At 37.4% G+C, this 23,554-nt stretch overlaps 1 protein-coding gene, 1 non-coding gene and 1 pseudogene across 4 annotated transcripts in view; 1 reads left to right on the top strand and 2 right to left on the bottom strand.

Moving 5' to 3' along the window:
* The window catches only part of LOC146140842 (membrane-associated phosphatidylinositol transfer protein 2-like), a 45,607-nt gene extending 26,868 nt beyond the window's left edge, over positions 1–18,739 (top strand). For 2 of the 3 annotated variants that reach the window (XM_083391857.1, XM_083391858.1), the window contains 14 exons: positions 2,259–2,403; positions 3,007–3,163; positions 5,830–5,906; positions 6,343–6,465; positions 7,228–7,308; positions 8,392–8,540; positions 10,167–10,283; positions 10,872–11,012; positions 12,243–12,367; positions 12,783–12,932; positions 14,609–14,792; positions 15,303–15,431; positions 15,793–15,870; positions 17,933–18,739. In XM_083391857.1, coding sequence (XP_083247983.1) covers positions 2,259–2,403; positions 3,007–3,163; positions 5,830–5,906; positions 6,343–6,465; positions 7,228–7,308; positions 8,392–8,540; positions 10,167–10,283; positions 10,872–11,012; positions 12,243–12,367; positions 12,783–12,932; positions 14,609–14,792; positions 15,303–15,431; positions 15,793–15,870; positions 17,933–18,037 — 1,761 coding nt within the window. In that variant the 3' untranslated portion in view covers positions 18,038–18,739. The remainder of the gene's footprint in view (positions 1–2,258; positions 2,404–3,006; positions 3,164–5,829; positions 5,907–6,342; positions 6,466–7,227; positions 7,309–8,391; positions 8,541–10,166; positions 10,284–10,871; positions 11,013–12,242; positions 12,368–12,782; positions 12,933–14,608; positions 14,793–15,302; positions 15,432–15,792; positions 15,871–17,932) is intronic. The other variant, XM_083391859.1, reaches the window with a different exon arrangement.
* Positions 2,078–2,152, bottom strand: Trnaa-ugc (transfer RNA alanine (anticodon UGC)). Its single transcript has one exon. It is a non-coding gene; the product is annotated as a tRNA-Ala (tRNA).
* Positions 8,641–8,865, bottom strand: LOC146140844 (small ribosomal subunit protein eS27 pseudogene; annotated as a pseudogene).
* Positions 18,740–23,554: the final 4,815 nt, after the last annotated feature.

A 23,554-nucleotide genomic window follows, 5' to 3' on the forward strand; every position in this document is an offset into this window, starting at 1 on the left:
ATCCAAAAGGACTAATCTTTACAAAGAAATAGTGCGATTAAAAGTGTTACTAATTCAACCATGTTACACTGAATATGTGATAATGGAAATCATCTTGACCCTTACAAGATAAATGTCAAACTTAATTCTTTATCAGTAACCCAGAATACTCTAGCAAAGCTAGAAATTCAGGTCTTTGAAGATCTTTTTTATAGTGTCTAAACCTGAATTGCTAGCTTTGCTAGAGTATTTTGCGTTTAAATTCAACAATGTTTAGTAATTTATTACGACCACAAAGAAACAAGAAACCTTGCGTACCGTAGAAAATTTTGTGAAATTTTACTTTTTCTGGTTAAAATTAACAATGTGTGGTAATTTACTTATTGAAACAAAAAACCTTGCGTACCGTAGAAAATTTTGTGAAATGTTACTTTCTCTGGTCAAAATTAACAATGTGTGGTGATTTACTTCGGGCAAATAGAAACAAAAAACCTTAGGTGGTGTACGAAAATATGTTAAATTTTACATTCTTTGTTAAAAATTCAACACTGTATTCACCACGAGCAAAACAATCTGCCGGTTATTATTTTCCACCAATCGTTCGCCACATCGTCTCATTCACGACCAGCTTTTGTCACGAAAATCGCGCCCACAGGACGACGAATGGCAAATATCGTCCAGTCTCCCCTCGTCACCCAGCTTCCGCGTTTCTCCACCCTCCAACTGGGACCCCCACGTCCAGCCCCGCCGGGGGTCGGCCAGCACCCTACTCTTTGGGCCCCAGGCGGCGGCCGAACCACTGTATAAGGGCCTGAGCCGGAACTCTCTTGTCCCTATGCCTCTACACGCGCTACACGTGCGTCGCCTGAGCGACCAAGGTCATTTCGAGGTTTGTAGGTTGCTTGGGTGCCACCACCGCCGCCGCACGATGTCGTTGTGAGTCGTCGAGGCTGCTTACCACATTCCCGTTTTCTTCCCGACGGTTTGACCGCTTACCACATCGTCCGCCGCCGCCTTCGTTAAGCGCCTTCTGCGTTTTGCGCACGCCCGGGTTTTACTGCATGCTGCCATCTTTTATTGTGCACGACTCATCGACGACAGTTGCAACGATACCCGGTGAAAGCTTCCAGCAGGACATAAGATTAATGGTCTGACATTTCTGTAAAAGGAACGTTTTTAAACTCGCCAGAAATCTATTTTGTCATTCTAAGTTAAATGAGATTGATTATTTTAAGCGGTTTCTAAAATGACGTCATGCCACTGCAGTTTTGTCTCTACTGTTAAATTGCGAGCCTCAAAACGTTGTGTTCAAGCATATGTGTTATTTTTGCGTACACGCTCGGATCGGGTCTTGTTTCACCCAACTAACAATATAAATGTGCCACCATTTCAACCTCGTTACTGTAATCGCATGCTGATTCATCTCGTGTTAATAACGATATTAACAACATCCGAATTGTATGTCACCAGCCGTAAACCTTGCGGAACTGTCGTTTTTATAGAAGCCGATTTGATTCGTTACGAATATTTGTGGTGTTGGGCATAACCACATAATGCAATGATCCAATACCAAAAATCTTTATTGTCTTTGAACAAAAGACTATAGGATAGTTAAGCTTATGGGCAATGCACCCCACATTTAGCGCTACATATGGCTTAGAAACACTTGCCGACGTTTTCGATTCTGGCAGATGAATCGAATGTTATTTCCCATTCATCACCACCACACGTTCCGTCGTTGTTCGTGCTTCTATTAACAAGTTTCATTTTTGGTGTTCACATGCAACGTTATTTTACAATGGGACAACTTCTTAATATATATATATATATCGGGCAATAGCACTGCATATCTTATTCAAAAGAGACAAATCAGGTGAAACTGTTAACAGGAAAATTGTTATTGGTATGATAACGAGTACAATTTGTCTGTCAGCAGTCCCATCTGGTTTTCTACTGTTTAGTGTAAATATTCCGTAAAGAGCGTTTTGTAAACTGGTGGCCATATGAACAATGTTTAATATAAGTACCCCGAAAGCCAACGCAGACTCACCGAGTCTGTCGATCAATGATGCAAGCAGGGCAGGCTAGAAAAACAACTGGCCTGCAGTGAGGTTCGAACTCACGACCTCCGGTCATGCAGGGACCGTCGCTCGACCAACTGAGCTATGCAGGCTCAGAGAGGAGCGAGTCGAGAAACAACCATACCCCAATGCTTGCCACATTATGTAGTACAAGCAACTTCACATTGAATCTTTCATTGAATGTTTAATATGAACCAGCGCTCCACTTCTTTCGGAAGCAACACTTCCCCGGTTACCCCTTCACCCCCCACCGAAACGCGACGCATGTCGCAATCGACCAACGTGTCATCCAATGAAGTCACAGCTCGTTTGGAGTTCGAGGCCTCTAAGTTCTTCGTGCTAGGTGCGTACTTTGTGTTGTGCTGTTATTGAGATGATCCACAACTTCCCAGCAAAATGCACTGTCGCCTTGGTTTATGTTGTTAGACTTTTTATTTTCAGAGTTTTTGTTAAAACGTTTGCAGTGGTCCAAAATTTTTCAGAATTTAATGGCAGATGTATAAACAGCTGCCTAACCATACACGACATTTATCAACTTATCTCTGTGGCCTACAGCTTGCCGATAACGGTGTGATATCACTGATTGGCAATTCCTGCTAGACACTTTAACTTGTAGTCTGCGTCCTAGTAAAGAATGTTTATAAAACTTTTTTTAACCTACTTTTTCGAAACCAGTTTACTTCTGAGTCCTGTACCCAGCCTACAATAGGTTGAAGGAAACCAAAACCGTGCAGTAAAAAAACTGCAAAAAACGTGCAGTAAAACACTTTTCGCCTTCCTAGATTACTCCTTTATCACTAAACTATCATTAATCATATTTTCGGAAGCCAGTTTACTACTTATTCGTTTACCTATCCCCTAAAGCTGCTCTAGAGAAAAAAATTCTCAAGATCCATCCACACAACACGAACCGCGCAATCGAACATTTTGTTATTATTTGTTCCAGGTTCGTCTCTCGCCTACGTGCTCGCGATGCGCCAACTAGCGGGCGGTTCAAGCGAGGGGCAATCCCCCCCGCCGCAACCCGCCTGCCAGCAGATGTACAATCTCTTTTACGCCGTCGACCCTTCGTCGGGAAGGATAGAACCTCTGCTTCATTCCAAGTAAGATATAGACTTGCGTATAAAGCCCAATGACCCCTGATTAACTCTATATTTAAGATGTAGATGTACGTATAAAGCCCATAACCCTACTTCACTCCAAGTAAAATGAGATGTACGTAAAGCCCGTGATCCCTGCTTCACTCTAAGTAAGATGCACACTTGCGTACTATAAAGTACATAACCCCTGCTTTACTCCAAGTAAAATGCAGACTTGCGTACTATAACGTACATAACCCCTGTTTTACTCCAAGTAAAATGCAGACTTGCGTACTATAACGTACATAACCCCTGCTTTACTCCAAGTAAAATGCAGACTTGCGTACTATAACGTACATAACCCCTGTTTTACTCCAAGTAAAATGCAGACTTGCGTACTATAAAGTACATAACCCCTGCTTTACTCCAAGTAAAATGCAGACTTGCGTACTATAACGTACATAACCCCTGTTTTACTCCAAGTAAAATGCAGACTTGCGTACTATAAAGTACATAACCCCTGCTTTACTCCAAGTAAAATGCAGACTTGCGTACTATAAAGTACATAACCCCTGCTTTACTCCAAGTAAAATGCAGACTTGCGTACTATAACGTACATAACCCCTGTTTTACTCCAAGTAAAATGCAGACTTGCGTACTATAACGTACATAACCCCTGTTTTACTCCAAGTAAAATGCAGACTTGCGTACTATAACGTACATAACCCCTGCTTTACTCCAAGTAAAATGCAGACTTGCGTACTATAACGTACATAACCCCTGCTTTACTCCAAGTGAAATGCAGACTTGCGTACTATAACGTACATAACCCCTGCTTTACTCCAAGTAAAATGCAGACTTGCGTACTATAACGTACATAACCCCTGCTTTACTCCAAGTAAAATGCAGACTTGCGTACTATAACGTACATAACCCCTGCTTTACTCCAAGTAAAATGCAGACTTGCGTAATATAACGTACATAACCCCTGCTTTACTCCAAGTAAAATGCAGACTTGCGTACTATAACGTACATAACCCCTGCTTTACTCCAAGTAAAATGCAGACTTGCGTACTATAACGTACATAACCCCTGCTTTACTCCAAGTAAGATGTAGACTTGCGTACTACAACGTACATAACCCCTGCTTTACTCCAAGTAAAATGCAGACTTGCGTACTATAACGTACATAACCCCTGCTTTACTCCAAGTAAAATGCAGACTTGCGTACTATAACGTACATAACCCCTGCTTTACTCCAAGTAAAATGCAGACTTGCGTACTATAACGTACATAACCCCTGCTTTACTCCAAGTAAAATGCAGACTTGCGTAATATAACGTACATAACCCCTGTTTTACTCCAAGTAAGATGTAGACTTGCGTACTATAACGTACATAACCCCTGCTTTACTCCAAGTAAGATGTAGACTTGCGTAATATAACGTACATAACCCCTGCTTTACTCCAAGTAAGATGTAGACTTGCGTACTATAACGTACATAACCCCTGCTTTACTCCAAGTAAAATGCAGACTTGCGTACTATAACGTACATAATCCCTGCTTTACTCCAAGTAAAATGCAGACTTGCGTACTATAACGTACATAACCCCTGCTTTACTCCAAGTAAGATGTAGACTTGCGTACTATAACGTACATAACCCCTGCTTTACTCCAAGTAAGATGTAGACTTGCGTACTATAACGTACATAACCCCTGCTTTACTCCAAGTAAGATGTAGACTTGCGTACTATAACGTACATAACCCCTGCTTTACTCCAAGTAAGATGTAGACTTGCTTATAAAACCCATAACCCCTGCTTCACTCCAGTTGAGTTGCACACTTGCTTATAAATCCCATCCGACTGACAAGTATGGCTGGGGAACCTACGAAGTACTGCGTGAAGCGGTAATTTTTCTGACTGTAAGGTCACACATATAAACTGTTAGTTTTGCGCCAAAGTTTTGTTATAATTTAAATATAGGTAATGTTATATATAACAACAAGTAATGTAGAAGTCACGTCGAAGAAATATTTGCACATAAAACTTTTATTTACTGTCATTATGTTTACTTTTGTTTACCCAATTTGTTTTTATTGTTTGCTTGCTTGCTATTGTTTAATTGTCTTTTGTCAAAACCAGTATGAAATCACCAAAATATGCTATCCGTCGACAATTTGAAAACAAAAATTAGGAACTAAATGACAATAATATGACCACGACCTAAATCCGTCACAAACATTTGGGTTTGGAGTATTATTCCGATATTTCAGTCAGCGATTTTTTAATCTTAGTCTGGCAAGTCAAAATTGTTAGTCCGTTTAAACCAGTTCTTCCCAACCAGTGGGTCGCGAAGCATCTTCAAATGTTACCGTTTTCTATTAGATCGGGGATTAGTGCATTACCATTACGTAACATTTTTGCATCAATATCACAAATACGTAACAATGTGTTGTGTCGCATTAACTATTTCAGTACGCATAGGCCAGTAGTAAAGATGTAACTTTATTTGTTTGGTCATATTCATTGTGGGTCACACAATAATACTTGCGTTAAAACTGAAAAAGGCTGGGAAGCACTGGTATAAACTTCTATCCTAATCGAAATAAAAGATTAGTGATTGTCATGATTTACAAACCTGTTAAGTCAACCCCCCTCCAGTTGTTAAAAATATGACTTTAAATGCAGGTTTTCGAAGCTGCCCCCCGTGAGCGTTTCCAATTATCACATGTTTCCTCTCGGCGACGAACAATCGCTATCAATCGGTAAGAGTTCGTACCAGTTCGATTTCTTTACACAAGCAAAATATTGAAATAAATTGTATTTCATATCAAGATGCTTATTTTTCAGCATGTCGTACGTAGTGGGTAACTGTAGGGATATCCTATGCCCGTTGCCCATACTTGTATGCTTAGTGGTGGTATTAGTACTTGTTGATAATTATAATCGCCTGGGTCCGACCCGATACTAAAATACTTGCATTTCTGCAATGTTTTACGATGTGATGTAGATATTTGAAGATATATTCATAATTTGCACATTCAGTTTGTCATTTTATACTTTCGCATAGTATTTGGGTTGCCGGGAATAAAAACGGTCAAAAAGTACTTCTATTTATTTCAACGGCGTACGTTTAGAGAACGTCACATTTGCTTGTTTGCTGGAATGCTTGTTTTCACGAATAGTCCTAATATTCTTCAGGTGATCTTCTCAGCTCGAACACGGACGCGTTCACCGACTACCAAGGTAATTCGCGCCGGCCTAGCGAGTGGAGTATTTCCTCTGGTTATTTGGACAGTCATTCCAACTCAACGCTTGCACGGAGTGAGTTTTTTCGGCATTTCGCCCAGCTGGTGTATACAGCTTTTGCATTGGCGGTGCATTTTCAGCGAATTCGCTTTCAAATGCATTTTCTTTATTTCTCTTTCCCCCTGCTTTTTGAGTTTTGCTCGTTAGCTGTCGGTGTGCTGTTTGCGGGGTTCTGATGGTTTTGTGGCGAGTGTAGTGTTTTATTAAAGAGTCTGGCTTACGCAATTTTGTATAATGGTTACTGTAATCATTTTTGGCTATGTAAGGCCTGCTTAGAAAGATAATTCATTTCGTCACGCTCATTACCAAAGTTCCTAAGTCATTTTATTCCAGATTTTTAGATTTTTTGCTTAAGCCACTCCTTGTTACCATCCCATTTAATAGAAAAAATGCACTTTTTCTATGGATGGGGATGGTAACGAGTATTTACTTAAGCAAAAAATCTAAAAATCTGGAATAAAATGACTTAGGAACTTTGGTAATGAGCGTGACGATTTTAAAGATTTTTACAAATAACGTAAACTGGTGTTAGTAAATTTGGTTTCTGCCCACACCATACCTAATTCGGCATTAGCTTACATAAAGTCAAATTTGTAAATTCCGAAAAGCATGGCGAATCAATATAGTTAATAATTTGCATCCTGGTAAACCATACAGGGATTAAAAAGTGCTTTTAATCCCAATCGCGCGGGTTTGATTCGCGACCATAGGTGCGGCTGATTACTTGTCGTAACTCGTTTTTGTGATTTTGCGTTTTTCTGCATGACTCGTCATCAGCATCATCCATGCATGACCAATCGCCGTGCGATGACGATCACGTTTTCGGGAACGCCGCCGCTGGAGATTTTCAAAGTCCAGGTATTGTTGGGCAAATTCAAAATGTGATGGAAATATAAGCATATAGCTGACCATGGCACAATCTAGTGTTGTAAACAAGTCATTAAGTCTTATTCAAGTCATTTGTAAAAAAAACTTAAATCAAAGTGAAGTCATTGATAAAATAACTTAAGTCAAAGTCAAGTCAATTAAATAAATAACAAGTCAAGTCTCAGTTAAGTCATTATTTGAGCGTGTCAACTTCAAGTCACGTCCTTGTCTTAAAAATAAAACGTTAAACCATTGGAATAGTTAAACTTATACGATTATGAGCAATAACTGAACTAAAAAAATAAGAAAAACCCAACATATGGCAAGCAAAATGTTTTACAAGCAAAAATTAGGATAAATACTAAATAGCTCAATTTTGTAAAAACATATTTAAGGAAAACACTTCATTTTAACCCAATTTATTTGTCCAAAACACTTAAGTCAAGTCATTTGGCGGAAAGACTTGAGTCAAGTTAAGTAATTTTCCCCAAAAGACTTAAGTCAAGTCAAGTCATTTGAAAAGAGTGGCTTAAGTCAAGTCATAACAACACTGGCTCAATCTTTGAAAACAGCAAACCAACTAGTCTAAATCGTCTATCTTGTAATCAATTCAGCAATGGTAAATTACCGTTATACCAGGGTCTTCTTCAAATATTATGCGTATTATTTGCCATTTAGAAATACTGTACTATCAACGTGTGTCACTTAGTCCAGATAAATTGACGAAATCTTTTTATAATTTAGCAAGCAATAAATTACTGTATAATACCAGTTGTTTTCCTATATTCTTCGTATTTTTTGCCATTTTAGAAATCCTGTAAATAATTCGACGAAATTAATTAGAAAATGAGCACCATTTGTTTGTAATCCCTGTTTCTTCCATACCGGTAATCGGTATGGACAAAGGGTGCCCTAATTCCCAACACAATTTGTAATTCACGTAAATTAGCGTACGACACCATATAAAAGCGGCTCACACCCAAAATAGCAAATAGCAATAAGTGCCACTGTAAGGTAATGCACTACTCAACCAGTGCTGGATTCCGCACAATTTTCACCTCGTTATACTTTCAGTTGCGGAGCGCTGGTGGGGAGAAAAGCGAATCGACTACGCGCTCTTTTATCCGGTCGGACTCTCTGACTTTCCGTCCGCCTCCCTATCTCATCTCTTCCACGCCAGCTTCTGGGAGTCCAGCGACCTTGTGTCCTTTATACTGCGACAGGTTTGAAAAAAATATCAAATATCAAAGCCTATACAGAAGTAGGTATCATTTCGAACGTTTCGAATAACTCTTTATTCATTTTCAACATCGATGTGTGAAGTTAATGCTGCTATCTCCTGAAAAAGCATCCTTCTGTACGCTTTGCCCTTCCTCCAGTTGGTTGAATACCACAGTTTGCGGGTGACTAAACACGGTTGTGATTTTGTAACAACCTGGACATTTCACGTCCATAAAATACGAGTTTGGTGATTGAACAAAGCGCTTTTTTATGCCTTCTGCGTTCTTCATCTGCTGAAGGGTGAAGTAAATCTTTGGCCAACGGCATGGCTGCACTTTTTAATATCCAGCTAAGAACATCAATCTTCAAAATGAATAAAGAGTTATTCGAAACGTTCAAAACGCTACCTACTTCTCTATGAGCTTTGGTATTCTTATTACGTTATACTACAATCTCCAAACATTATGCCCCAAAATTATTAAACTGTGTTTTGCTTTGGAGCCTACTTGCAACGGACTTATGACTAAAGCTACAATATCGTGCAGGTGTACCCGAATAAGGCGTAAATCGTTTTGCCGTGCGCTGATTTTCGCACGTCACGTGTTATAAGTTAGGATCGGAGGTGAACTCATAAAACAAGTAAAAGTTGGTGTAATTTAAGTTAGTGTTATGCGCTACAAAAATCGCACACTACACATAAATACTTTCAAAAGGTAAAATAATTACAAAGGAATTCATTTTAATGATTTCTAATACCATAAGAAACTGAACGTTGGCTACTTTGTGTCGTTTATACTTAAGTAGGAAATATTTAAGTTACCTGTACATTATCAAACAAAACTGCCACCTTTTGAGAAGACATGTAGCTACCATCGGTGATTAAATTAATATAATTTGGCAATGGTTTACACTTATTTAAGTGATACTGTTTTATATCTAAATTGGTCAAAAACTCTTAATTTTAGTTTGGGCGAACAGATGTACAAGTTCCAGGGCATAAAAAATCGCATTTTTTGTCACAACACACTGCACATGTATACCCCCTCAAAATAAGTAATCGCAAGAATCGTGTTTTTTTTAACGAACTGGTGTACACTTATGCAAATATAGTTAAGTTAATTACTTGAAGAAAGATAAAAATTGCGTTTATATGATTTCAGTTTACAAAACCTTACCTCAAAGCCAAATTGACTTATTGGGCACATATAAAGAGTAAACTATATTGTCTCCGCACCTGAAAGGCTGCGCCGAAACAAATAAACATGCATTGCGTTTACGTGGTTTCAAAGTTGGATACACGATACAACGGCCATATTGCAAAGCCGTATATGCATTATGCAAGCAGAAAAAAATGCATTAATTCGTAATTTTTGTTCACTACATGATGAATGCTGATTTTTTTCCCCTTTACAATAAGCAGAATTTTGTGCCCTCCACTTTATGTGGAAATGTCATATCTCCTGTAAACGTGGTGTTACCTACGAAAACAATCGGACCTCCGGTCTGGCTTATGCTAAAGCCAAAGCAAAAACGGAAACGCGTAAATAACGACCTCTTTTGCCCTGTAAACAAAACACAATATCTTCCCAATAAGGTATACAAGACCTGCTTTGTTTTTTGTCCTGCAGATATTTAATCGTGAACACGTTCGGGTGCGTTTGAAAGACGGAAGTTGCGAAGCCCACTTCACACCGGCCTTGCCGCGTGAAAAGTGGCTTAAGAAGCGAACTCAAGTCAAGTTGCGGGTAATATACTTGAGCGAGCATGTTCTACTTGTTTAAGTCCTATTTTGTATATTTGAGTGCAAAAAAAAACGTTTTTTGCGTTTTTAGGTTGTATACCGGTTAAAGCTGATCACATTGTAGTTTAAAGCCATTCAAACTGATTTTTACTTTGCTTGATCAAAAGTCAAATTATTTGTATGCTAATTTTGTATTATTTACTAAAGTTTAATGGCGGTTAATCGGATTAGCAGACAGATGTATATAAAAAGCATTCCACCAATTTACCAAAACTAAATAATTCATGTGAACAGAACATTTTGATAGTTTACCCCAAAAATAACGGTTTGAGTTTAGTTTCAGTTTCTAAACGGGGATCTTTATTAAACAAATAAGTGTTACAAATCTTATCTCACGCTTATACATTCGCTAATTTGACAGAACATTTTGCCAGTTTACTGAAAACATAACGGTTTGAGTTACAGTTTGTAAACGAATATAATAGTTTTATTTTCTAAACGATTATCTTTTCTATATAAATAAGTGTTACAAATCTTGTTTCTCACTTATACATTTTGCCAATTAACGAAAACGTTATATTGTTGTAAGCAGAACATTACTGCGAACCACCGAGCCCGTGACGAGGTGGCGGTAGAATCTAGCCCCCAAGTTCTAACGGGCAAGTTCATGTACGGCCCGCTCGACATGGTAACGCTCAACGGAGAGAAGGTCGACGTGTACATCATGACGCCGGTGAGTTTCGCCAAACCTTATCTCGATGACTATAAATCAGGACTTGGGAGTCGGTTAAAAATAACCCGAGTCCGACTCTCGTGCCCGACTCCGGCCAAAAAAATAATCCCTAGTCCGAGTTCCGAGTCCGCCTCTGGCCAAATGTGCGATTTTCTCGAGTTCAGACTCTACAGCCTGAACATTGTGCAATCCACTCATAGGGTTGTCATATAATCATCCACCCACAATACATGGTTGAAAAACATTCAACTATATATTCTACATTCACAGAGTTGAGGCACCATTAGTTTTAAAGTTTCGTACAGCGCACGTCGGACTCGGGTCGGTAGTCTTACCTTGTCTTACTCGAGTCCTGAGTCCGGCTCCGACTTCGCAGCCCTGCCATAAACTAGTGGTCAATCACCCACATTTAATCAAAGTTGTTGCGTATTGTGTTATTTTCACGTTTTCTAATAAGGCTTAGCACCCCTCTTGGTATCGGTATCAGTGTGGATTTCAGCTTTGTATCCAAGCATGGTTGGCCTCGTGTTATAAGCCCCACAAAAGTGTTTCTGAATATGTGTAGTATCGTTATCTCTGAGAGAACTATAATTCCCGCCTTTTCATATAACAAAATATAACACTCGATGAATTCTTTTTTAAATAACACAAGAATGGCCTAGTAATTTATACACTTTAAATAAACAACTGTAAAGCCAATACCTCTTTTTGCTATCGGTCAGTGATCATTGTGGCGGTTATTACTCAAACTTGCCTTTAAAGCGCTGAAATTTTGAAAAATTGCATGTTGTAAAGCTATAAAAAAGTCTAAAAACGCACCCTACTTGAACGTATATCTTGTAACCCATGCACTTGCGTAAGTCCAGAACGCTGCGTAGAAGTCCGGCTGAAAACCTATTAAGTTTTTCGTCTTGATTACATTTATTTATCACAGTTTCCTCTTTGCTTTATATCATAAGAAGACGTGCTTGTGTCCACACATAATCTAATATAAAACCCTTCTCATATGGAAAACAATATTAACCTGCCTGTAAAAATAAAAATAACGAAAAGTCTTAACTTTAGAGCCAAGAAATGACCCAACCCCGCTATAGCCCGTTACGCCGACGTACAACGGTTTGATTAAGTACGCATGTTTTGAAAACAAATCTGTGCGGCAAATCAGCATCCCTTGAGCAACAAAGTTATCCTCAAAAGCAAAGTATTCTTAAAGTGAAAAAATGTTCGTAGCCTCCCGCTTCCGAATGGGTGCATCTCGGGATGCAGCTGACCGACCACCACGGCAAGATTACCTGCGAAATCCCGCAAGCCAAGAAGCTAGGGCTCGGCATCTTCCCGGTTAAGATGGTGGTCAGGTGAGCTTCTGCCTTACGGCTTTTGGCAGCTCGTTTAACAGTTTGCGATAAAACGTCCGTTTTGACCCTTTTGTTTATGTCACATTAAAAAAATTACTTCTCATTTTTTCTCAAACTTCTGCTACATTATTTTCGTAAAAACTCAGAAATATATGAATTGCGTTCCGCCTTTTATAAGTTAGGTTTGGATATGTTTCAGTCACATTAACTAATCAAGTTACAAGTGCGTATCAAAGCGTATTTATCAAGATGATGTCATTTTACTTTACATTTTTAGCGTTGGGATTAATAGTCAAGCTACATTACAAATCCGTGCATAGTGTACCCAAATATTTTTAATATTATGACGAAATGTTTTCAAAAGATTGCATTTTATTATCAACCCTTAAAATTAACTCATTTTTCGACTTTGCAGGGGCGACCACACGTTCGCCGACAGCTACCTGGCGGTGCTTCCCCCTCTCACTGATTGCGTCATCTTCAGTATTGATGGGTCGTTCACGGCGAGTGTGTCCATCATGGGGTCCGACCCCAAGGTTCGGCCTGGGGCAATCGATGTCGTCAGGTGAGAAATGAACATCTTCAAACGAATGTGATTCTGTTTTTTTTTTGACAATTGTGTGAAATTAAATTTTGACAAATTTATAGCAATACTCTGGTATTAGAATTTTACTTTTGAGAATATGTACATCTACCAACGAATATGATTCTTCAATTTTTTTTTTAAATGATCTGAAATGATATTTTGACAAATTTAAAGCAACGAACTGGTATTGGCTTTTTAATTGAGAAATGTGCATCGGCCAACGAATATGATTCTTCAAATGTTGGTAATATCACCAAAATTGGTAAAAAAAATTCGACAATGATGTGCAAAATGATATTTTGATAAATATATAGCAATAAACTCGTATAGCATTTGACTCTTAAAAAAGTGTACATCTCCCGAAGAATATTGTTTTTAACTGTTTGTAATTGCACCAAAATTGGTCAAAACTCATTTGTGACAATGATGTAAAATTATATTTTGACAAATTTATATAGCCATGAACTAGTATAGGAATTTTAGTTTTAAAAAGTACATCTTCCAACGAATATCATTATTCAACTTCTGGTAATTGCACCAAAATTGTTAATTTTTTTTTAAAAATGATTTGAAATTATATTTGGAAAATTTGAAGCAATTAACTGGTATATGAATTTTACTTTTGAAAAATTCTACATCTCCCAACGAATATGATTCTTCAACTGTGGTAATTGCACCAAAATTGGTATTTTTTTTGTTGGACAATGATGTGAAATGATACTTTGAAAAATTTAAAGCAATAAAGTAGTGTAGGCATTTGAATGTTGGTAAAATGTACATCTTCCAGCGAATATGATTCTTTAACTGTTGGTAATTGCACCGAAATTGGTATTATTTAGAAATTGATGAAAAATGAGGAATTTTGACAAATTCATAGTAATAAACTAGTATGGACAATTCAAGATTTGACATTTTATGGAGATTTTAATGCAAACCGTTACATTGTTGCTTTTGTGAACTTTTTATAACATGTATCTTCTGTATATAAATGTTTTATGACTAAAATGGGTTATTAAAATACAATACGTTTGTTAGATTTGTCGACTAAATTTTCATTTAATTTCGAATATGAAATATATCGTTGCCAGAAAAGAAGCAAACTCTTATTACCTCGCCGTAGTTCGGAACAAGAACAGAATAGTACTAATATCTATCATAGTCGGAATAAAGTCTAAACCGGAATAAGACCTAAACCACCAGAATGATATCCCCAAAAAACCTTTAACCGGTCCCCAAACACCTTTACTTTATCACTAACGCCCCTAATAGTTACAAACCCTGGCCCAAGTTCTAACGCCCCCCATATAACCACAAACAAGGGCAAATAGTCCGGTGCCAGAACATTCCCCCAAAAAGTCTATAGATTAAAGACAACAATTTTCATGTTAAAATGGCGAACAGAAAACATTTGTTTCAATATTTCCTTTAGCACTGAAGCAAACGTTACCAAACAACCTTAAAAGCATTTTGTTTCTATTTTCCAATTTCGTCTTAAACATGACATTTCTTATAGCTGTTTGTTTAAAGATAGAATAACATCAGATACCTCCGTTACCAACCGACCTGTTTCCTATTTTTGTTTTGATTTGATTGCTCGAGATTAGAGCCGGTTTTTGGAGCGTCGCGTTTTCTAATGAACACTTTATTTTTCACAGGCTCTGGCAGGACCTTGGTTACGTCATTATCTACGTCACGGCGCGGCCCGACATGCAAAAGCAGCGTGTGGTCACGTGGCTAGCTCAGCACAACTTCCCACACGGCTTGGTGTGGTTTAGCGACGGTTTATCTCACGACCCCCTCAAGCAGAAGACCATCCTACTGCAAAAGTTGAAAGCCAATGTGAGTTTCTTGATTTCTTACTCGGCTAGGGATAGCAAATGTACTCGGTAATGCAGTGTAACTTACACCTGTTGTGCGGTGCATGCTTAACTGTGTTTTTGCATATTCACCGCCGCCGAAATGCGCGGTGAACTGGTAGTATTAATGCAAATTTAAACGACAGAATTACATTAGGTATAATTGGGAAGTGGGTCAAATATGCACGGATCTGTAATATAGCTTGATAAAAACATGGCTTTAAAGCACAAATTATTATGGTAGACGATGGACATCGATACAACCCTAGTATCGGACTGGTTCCGATACTGCAACCTTGTATCGTCACCGAACCGATATTATGGGACAGCCCTAGTAATGAGTACTGCATAACAAACTTAAAAATGCGCAGTGTGCCGTTTTTTGTGATCGCAGTCTATTAAAGAAAATGCTCATTTCATTTGTAGCTGATAATAATGTACAGTTCAATGCTACTGCTACAAATCAAAAAGTTTTTTTTGATTGTTTTCGTAGAACAACCTCAACTATTCGGCCGGTTACGGATCGAGTAAAGACATTGCTGTCTACTCGCAACTAGGCCTTCCGCCTCATCGGATTTACGTGGTTGGCAAGGCCACCAAAAAACAATCCAATCAGTGCTCGGTAAACGAATACTTTTAGTATTATATTTGTTTCGAAATTTAAGTATTTTCAATTTTGTTGTCAATAACATTTTACAGTGCTTTTTTCACCTAAACTAAAGTACAGTTAACCTATAGCATTATTTCTCGATCTTATACAGGGTGGGCCCAAAGTAGGCTTACAGTTATTGCAGAGCGTTGGCTTGGACGAAGAGGTAGCATTGAATGGCCACCCCGCTCACCTGACCTGACACCAATGGATATTTTTGGGGGGTTTGGAAAGAACAAGGTGTATGAGAAGAATTTTGGCCCACTCTGTACATTGAACACCGCAAATCACATGCCCAACAAACTGTACCTTTTAATTTTGTGTTTTTGTGCAGTGGCTCAATGAAGGTTACTCCATCCACCTCAACGACCTTGTCTCCTCAAATCTGTCCAAAGCCAGTTTCAACGCACAGGTTTGTTCATATTAGCTGAATGCGACATTAGCTTTTTATAACTGTGCCATTATCGTTGTATTGAGCAGCGCGTTTGGTCGTATTTGTTGTTCTCGCAATTTGCATTTTTTTACCAGTTCTGAAAGCATTAGAGTATATAGGAAGACTGGTAGATTTACGAATGTTTAACTATCGTGCCCCAATTGATTGCTTATTAAGGCTCGCTCACTGTAAGCCCATTTGACCTATGGTCGGAATCATAGTTACCTTACCCAAGCAATTAGCAACGACGTTTGCTCTCTTCATTATAAACACATTATAAGTTCCTAAAGTTGAGCATTACTACCACTTATACACAGTAGCGTAAATCTAAATCGTCGCTAATAAAAAACTGTCGTATGTCCAAAAATGCCTGAATTGTTTTTTTTTTTAATTTTGGACTAATGAAATTGTTGCGCGTTTTTTGCGAATAGTGTCGTATCTCTAGCTTCTTTAGTTCTCGAGATATGAATTTCTTAAAAGTGTAGTAGATGCAATTGTTTCTCATAAAATTGCTTAAAAGTGTTGTATATGTCCATTTTACGACAGTTTTGGGATTTTGTGTTACTTTTTTTATAAATTTACCACCGTTTTATAACATAACCAAATTAACGACTCAAGACGGGTTTAGTAGCGTAACCATGGGTGAAACCGTCGAAAACAGAACAGGGCGTGAAATATCGTGGCATTCTGTTCATGTTGGGCATTTCGGAAGTTAAACCGCCCAAATTTAAAAAAAAAGTAGTTATAGTGAGTGGTTGGAAAGTGCAAACCGAATATTTGAAAAAGAAGATATCTCCTCGCCCTAATGCACGTTAGTGACGACAATGACTTCGAATGGTAGCAAAACAGATTCATTCGAATTAAGAGACTGATGATGCCGTGATTGGCGAAATATATTTCTCTTTTATAAACTAGAACCTATAGTGACTGATTTTGACTGAGACAAGAAAGTCTATACTGTTTTGGTTGGAAAGTGTCGTAACTTCTTCTAAACAGAATTATTCAATTATGAAAAACTGTCGTAACTCTATAAAAAACTTCTTTAATATAGAATATTCAATGCCTCAGACAGGCAATGAGAAACCTATCTGGACTACTTTTAGTGTGTAGTACTTAATATTATATATTAAAATTATTCTGTTTTGTCAACAAACACAAAACGTGTCAACAAAAACAAAAACTTTTTTAAACAAAAAACAATGAAAAGTGTTTTTCTCAAAACTATAAATTTCGAATTACGACAGTTACACTATAGTATACATTCCAGCAATGTTTGCCTACAAAACAATTAAAAATAGTATAGCTGAAATGGCACACATTGATAGCCTCTATACAAGGCAACACACTAGCTTCTATACAACTTATAAAATAAGTTGCAATAATGCGTTTTATTACTATATACATTTTACTTATTTGGCCCTTCTAACTTCGATTTAGGAAGAGTTGTATCAAATATGCCACATGGGCGATTTTCATTACTTTTGTATACAATTTATATCGTTTGAAGATGTTGGGTAATTTAGGCATTGGAATTACCAGTGTTGTAAACAAGTCATTTTGAAGTGATTCCCCCAGTCCAAGTCATCGGCTGCTCCAGTCAACTGAACTTCAAGTCAAGTTAATGACATAAAAATAAAACGTCAAACTATTAAAATTTGTAACCTCGTCCGATGATGAGAATTACCTCAAATGAAAAATAACAAAAGCGTATCAACTATAGCAAGCAAATCGTTTTATGTGCAAAACCTAAAATAAATAACTTTATTGTGTTAAAAAATATTGGAAGAAAACACTTAATTTTGACTCGTCATTTGACACAATCACCTAAGTCCATGTCAAGTCCTTTGTCCAAAAGACTTCAAATCACTAATAGTCATTACAACACTGGCAATTACAGCATAATATAATCCTTAAACAGGACTACTCTAATATAACAGTGCTCGTCGCCCCTGATTCCCAAGAAACTACCCTCAATACAAGAGTATTCAGAAATTTTTAGCGGTCCTTTAAAAAGGCCAACTTATTTCTCGACCTCTTGCAGGTTTTGCTGCGAAAAGGCTCCTTCGGTCTCCCGGGTCAGATGAGTTCGGCGCGCAGCCGCAGCCTGAGCGGCAAGAAACGTAAGACGCTCAAGGTCGACACGTGACCCCATGTCGTCACCGCGATTCGCCCACCGTGTCGTGACGTCATCGTTGTATGGCGCGGCCTTTCTTTACAAGGCCGGCTCTCATTTTTATGATGATTTTCTTTTGCTGACACGGGATTAGCCATTGATCGAGCGGACGTGTTTGGGTGGCGCTAATTTTGCCTGTAATTCACTATTCAGGTCGGAAAATATAGAAATATAGACGTAATATTTAAATTTAGACAGTGTGCGATTTTTGCAGTCGAAACCAGTGGCTCGTTACCTTTTAACACTTGAGTACCGGTAAGAAAACAAAATTCCCTTTCACGGATCGGTTACCAGAATTTCGAAGGCACGTGGTAGCTGAATTGATCAATATAATTCAGTAATGCATCATTAGGCTTTCTGTAAACTTTTCACAAATTTTCTAAATTTTAAGTAATAATGTAATTTAGTAATACATCATTGCGCTTTCAGTAACCACCAAGCAGCATAAGAACGCACCCACTGCCATTGTAAGTTGACATGAATTTTAAATTATAGCTAGAATCCTAGCAACTATACTAGGGGCGTTTTTGTGCTAAAACTACTCTCCCGAAAGGAGATTAACTTACTATAGCAGGAAGTTATTGTAGCGAAGCGAAACAAATCTTTTTCTTTTACGCAATTAAACTTGGTATACAACATATACCTGCCAACTGCACAAATATAGAACACTTTTGGCTGACCCGCAGATAATTTATCGCGGCCTTGAACCAGTCTGCGGGCCAGCGGTTAGAACCACTTGTCCAAATCTCCCACTAAACTAAGATGGGTTTGGGTATTCTGTGTTTAACATGCGTGTCAACGCTATTACACGCTATACGGTGCGGCAAAATCAGTAAACGCCTCGCTGCGTTTAGCAAATAAAGTTTACACACTTGTTTAATCTATATACCATTATAGCGGTGTTGTATCAGTTTTTTGATTGGGGCAAAGTCACTTTTATCATTGTGGAATATATCTGTTTTCGCCCGTTTTGCTGAATTAATGTTTAACCAAGTCATTTTTGTGATGCTATCTGACGTTAAAAAAAATGGCCAATGTATGAAAAATAATATACTCAACTTAAAATATTCTGTATTGTTACGTATTTTGCAGAAGCGTTGGTGAGTGTAAAAAATTGAAAAGCTTACTGTGTATCTCGTATTAGGTGATACTACTTGTCATATTTTTGGGGCTACCAATTTTGCTGCGATATAGCACAGCTGTTATTTTAATATTTTATTATTTTTATCGCCATTGAAAAATCGCTATATCAAAACTTTCCATTGTAAAACATTGGCCCCTATTCACGGTGTTGCTTTTAAAACAACCCTCAACCTGTCCTAGACTCTTTTTCTACATTATATTTCGTTGCATTTTCTTCATTTTACTCCACTGTTCATTACTAACAAAACAAATCACTTCATTTTAACCGTCGACTCTTATATTTTAATTTTTGCCAGTAAGTATATTTATGAACAGATGCATTAATCAAATGATTTCTGTAATAAGTTTCAAAGAACGATAAAAATGTATACATAACGACCCTGAATAGTCCAAAAAAGCAATAATTCAAACCTCACAGTGAGAGATATAAATTATTTGTGATTAACGGAGTATTAAACACTTATTCGTTCTATACACTGTTGTCAGTAGTCTCTAAATTAAACTTTTTTATACCTATATTTGGCTTGATACAACTAAACAAAATTAAGCACAATGTTTTATGCAAAATATTTAACTGATTTTTTTCCTAACTTATGCAGACTGTTAATGTGTTAAAATAATAGTTGTATTATTCCGGGCTTTGTTTAACCTCTATTGTCGTAACAGCTGAAGATCAAAAAATCTTTGGAATTCGCGCCCTAGTTTTAACCTAAAATTAGTATTTTGTTTAAACCTAAGATCTAATATAATTTCTATGATCCGTGTATTGGACACTGAATGTGCACTACCTGTCGCGCGTTACTTTTTTCTTTAAACCCATGACCCATTTTATTTTGTTTCACAATCCACAAATCAGTATTTTTACTTGCCGTATAAAGATTCGTTAAACGCCCCATGTTGCTGTATTTTTTCTCTTCTAGTTTGCCAGTCACTTGCTGTAATGAGCTTTGCACATTTTCTCACTTCTTATTTCCCTTCTTTTATCGATAAAGTCCCGTTCAACAATCACGTTTCTCGTTTCAATCAAGAGTCCGTCACTCAAATATCTTGTTTAAGTATTAAATGTTTGACAGAAGAGGAAAGGTTGAATAATAATATTGTATCGAAAAAGTTCCGTTTTGAAGTACGCCATTTGTATGAAAAACATCCCAAACTAGTTGCGTAGCCCGTGATTTTCGGAAAAATTTTCTTAATTTAATAATAGTCAACCATTTCTTATCTTCAGATATACTGAATTAAAAATCCTCTATGATGTGTAGAACGCCGTAGCTCTTTAAATAACTTTGAGTTCGTAATAGTTTATAAACAGTACTAAAGGAAAATTTGTTTTGAGTAACGGTAAAAATCAGATTTTATAAAAAGTTGCGCCTTGCGAAATCAATACAATAACAAAGAAATTGCAGTTTTGGTAATTCACCAATATTAGGTTTACCAAATTTTTGGTAATAAATTTATTGAAATTATAATAAGCTCAGTTTCACGCACCGACAATAAATGTTGCAAAAATAACGTCACGCACCGACAATAAATGTTGCAAAATAAAATTTGAAATCCTATTTTTGACCTGGCCCGCCACAACATACGAACCTATATATAAATTGGGTAAAATACCTATAAGTAGGTCAATTGTTTTTTGACTTAAAAAATTTTGGACCTATAAGAAAAAAATTTGACCTATAAAATTATTTCTTTAAATAAAATTTGACCTATTAGAACCGTGATTCCCAAACTGTGTGTCGCAACACATTAGTGTGCCTCGAGAGATTGTCAAGTATGCCGCAAACCTTTTTGTAATCGGAAAACAGGAAATTTTCGAAAAGTAAGTTTGTAATTTTTGAATATGATTTTGGACTTTAATGCGGTCTATTCATTGCAAATTAATAATTTTGAGACCTTTATATATAGTTATTCGTGTGTTAAAGGCGATTGTAAAATGACTCTATTGTTGTTCTGTTTAAAGTGTGCCGCGAAATAGTTTAGATTTTTTTAGTGTGCCGCGAGCCAAATAAGTTTGGGAACCGCTGTATTAGAAACACAATGATTTTAACAACATAATGTTGTTTAAACCAGGGCTGCGGAGTCGGTTAAAAACAACCCGAGTCCGACTCCGGCCAAAAAAATAAACCCGAGTCCAGCTCCGACTCTACAGCCTGTATTTTACCCATTTACGCAACTAAATTAAGGTGGATTTTCTGCAATCCACTCATATTGGTGTCATAATTGATCCACCCGCATTACATGGTTTAAAAATATTTCACATTTGCTATTACACTTTTACAACTTACATTTTGTCGCCTTAACAGTTAAAAAATTGATACTGCGCATGCGCACGTCGGACTCGGGACTCGGGTAGTTTTACGCGGTCTTACTCGAGTCCCGAGTCCGACTCCGGCAAAACAAACCGACTCCGTCGAGACCCGAGTCCGACTCCGCAGCTCCGCACGACAATTTCAAAAAGCTGACTAAACTTCTTTTTAATTTTGTAAACGATTTATGTGCATTTTTAATTGATTTCGACAATAATTTTGACCTAATGTGTATATTTTGACTTTTTTGACAAGTCAAAAAACATTCGCCAATTATAATTATAAGGCATTGTTTAATATTTTGTTTTCTCGTGATTTCTCGTGAAAAACAGTATAGGTTTTGTAAATATTGTGTTAAGCTAAATTTCGTGATACAAATATCCACCGGGGAAGGTTGCAATAAAAGGCTTTCACACGTTTATTTTACTGTAAAAACCTGCACGACAAACAGTTGACATTAGTACGATTGTGCCGTTAAACGACACACTACTAAGCAAGAGGTTTAGCCACTAGAAATGTATACAGATTAGCGGAATTAAAGCAAAATTAGATTTTTAGAAAAATTGGAGCTTTTGACAGTTAAATGGGAGTTGTCTTGGATGCTCATTGCGCACTGGTTAAAGTATAATGTGAACAGCATTCGTTTCGGCTGGAGGTCACGCTAGTATCTTTAAAGTGGTAAATATGTATCCCGAAACTAAAGCATCCTAGGTGTGTAGAAAATATATTCGGTCTAGGCTCGCTTTTTACCGCTTTATGGATTTGAACTTTACAGGATTTGAAATACTTTCCCAGAAACAACATGGTTTCGTTTTTGTTATAGCCTACTTGGCCCATATCAAGGATGCAATCTTGGTTTATGTATAGATATTCTACGGTCAATCGTTTACCATAGTATATTAAGCCTGAGTTTTACGTCACTCGAGCGACCGAGAACAATAAGCAGCGGTCGTTGGTGACGCCTTTTGCACTTCTGTGCCTTGGACTAATAATGTTTTTCTCAGGTGAGTAGGCTCCATTACGAGAAGAATGCAATGCAGTTGTGTGTTAGAAATACAACAAATGGCACTGCCATTTGCTACCAATCTATAAGTTACCAAAATCCAATGTTTTATTTTCCTCTATACGGATGCCAGATATTTCGAGCACAAAGTATACGCCCGTCCAAATCTTGACGATGTAACCATCGACATAAAAGTAGATGACAGCAAAGCTAGATTTTGGTTTCATTAGGTAATAATTTACGAAGGTTTAGAGAGATTATAGTTCACATCAAAAGTAAATTTCGTTTTCCCTAGAAATGTGCCTTGAAAAGATAGAAGAAAATTGCCTTTGGTTAAACTGTGGTTGAAAGGCCAATTTCTTTTTTGTATCAGATAGGCCGGATACTATATGCCCTTGCCTTAGTATCGGAAGAGGTTTTATCTTTGCCATTTTGTGAAGTAAAACAATAACGTAAATTTATATTTCGATAATAACAAACTAGGCTTGGACCTTTAAAAGAGATAATGTTAATTATATTTCTGTCCATAATACTATTGTGAAAAAACAAGTTAGTTGAGTGCTGTTTTTGTTGTTCAGTGCGAAACATTTTAAAGGAGTAGGACATTTGACAAAAAAAAGTCTCTGGTTATTTTACCTGCTGCAGTCAAACTGTTCGTTGGCAAACTTAGAACGAAAACGATAAAAAAGAATACCATGTCACAAACTATCTTTGTTGCACAGTTGCGCAGAAGTAGGCAAGTACCTTATTGTAACTTACTTGATGACGTAAGGCTATGACGTACCTTTATGACGTAATCGTTAAAAAGCTTTTCTGATGTCCTCCGTATCAATTTTACTCAATTTAAACACGCATTCCGTCTGCAAATTTGTCTTATCTAAGTCATGTTTTAATTTGTCTTACCTAAAAATCGAGTTCATTACAAGACTGGTGAGCCTTTGTTGTGCTGCTTTTGTTTATGCTGTAGCATTAAATAACATTTGTTGCTGTCAATGCAGGCTATACCCTAATTACAACAATTTGTTGCATTTTACAAAA

The sequence above is a fragment of the Ascidiella aspersa genome, chromosome 6 (assembly GCF_963924565.1).
Source record: "Ascidiella aspersa chromosome 6, kaAscAspe10.2, whole genome shotgun sequence".
Taxonomy (NCBI): Eukaryota; Metazoa; Chordata; class Ascidiacea; order Phlebobranchia; family Ascidiidae; genus Ascidiella; species Ascidiella aspersa.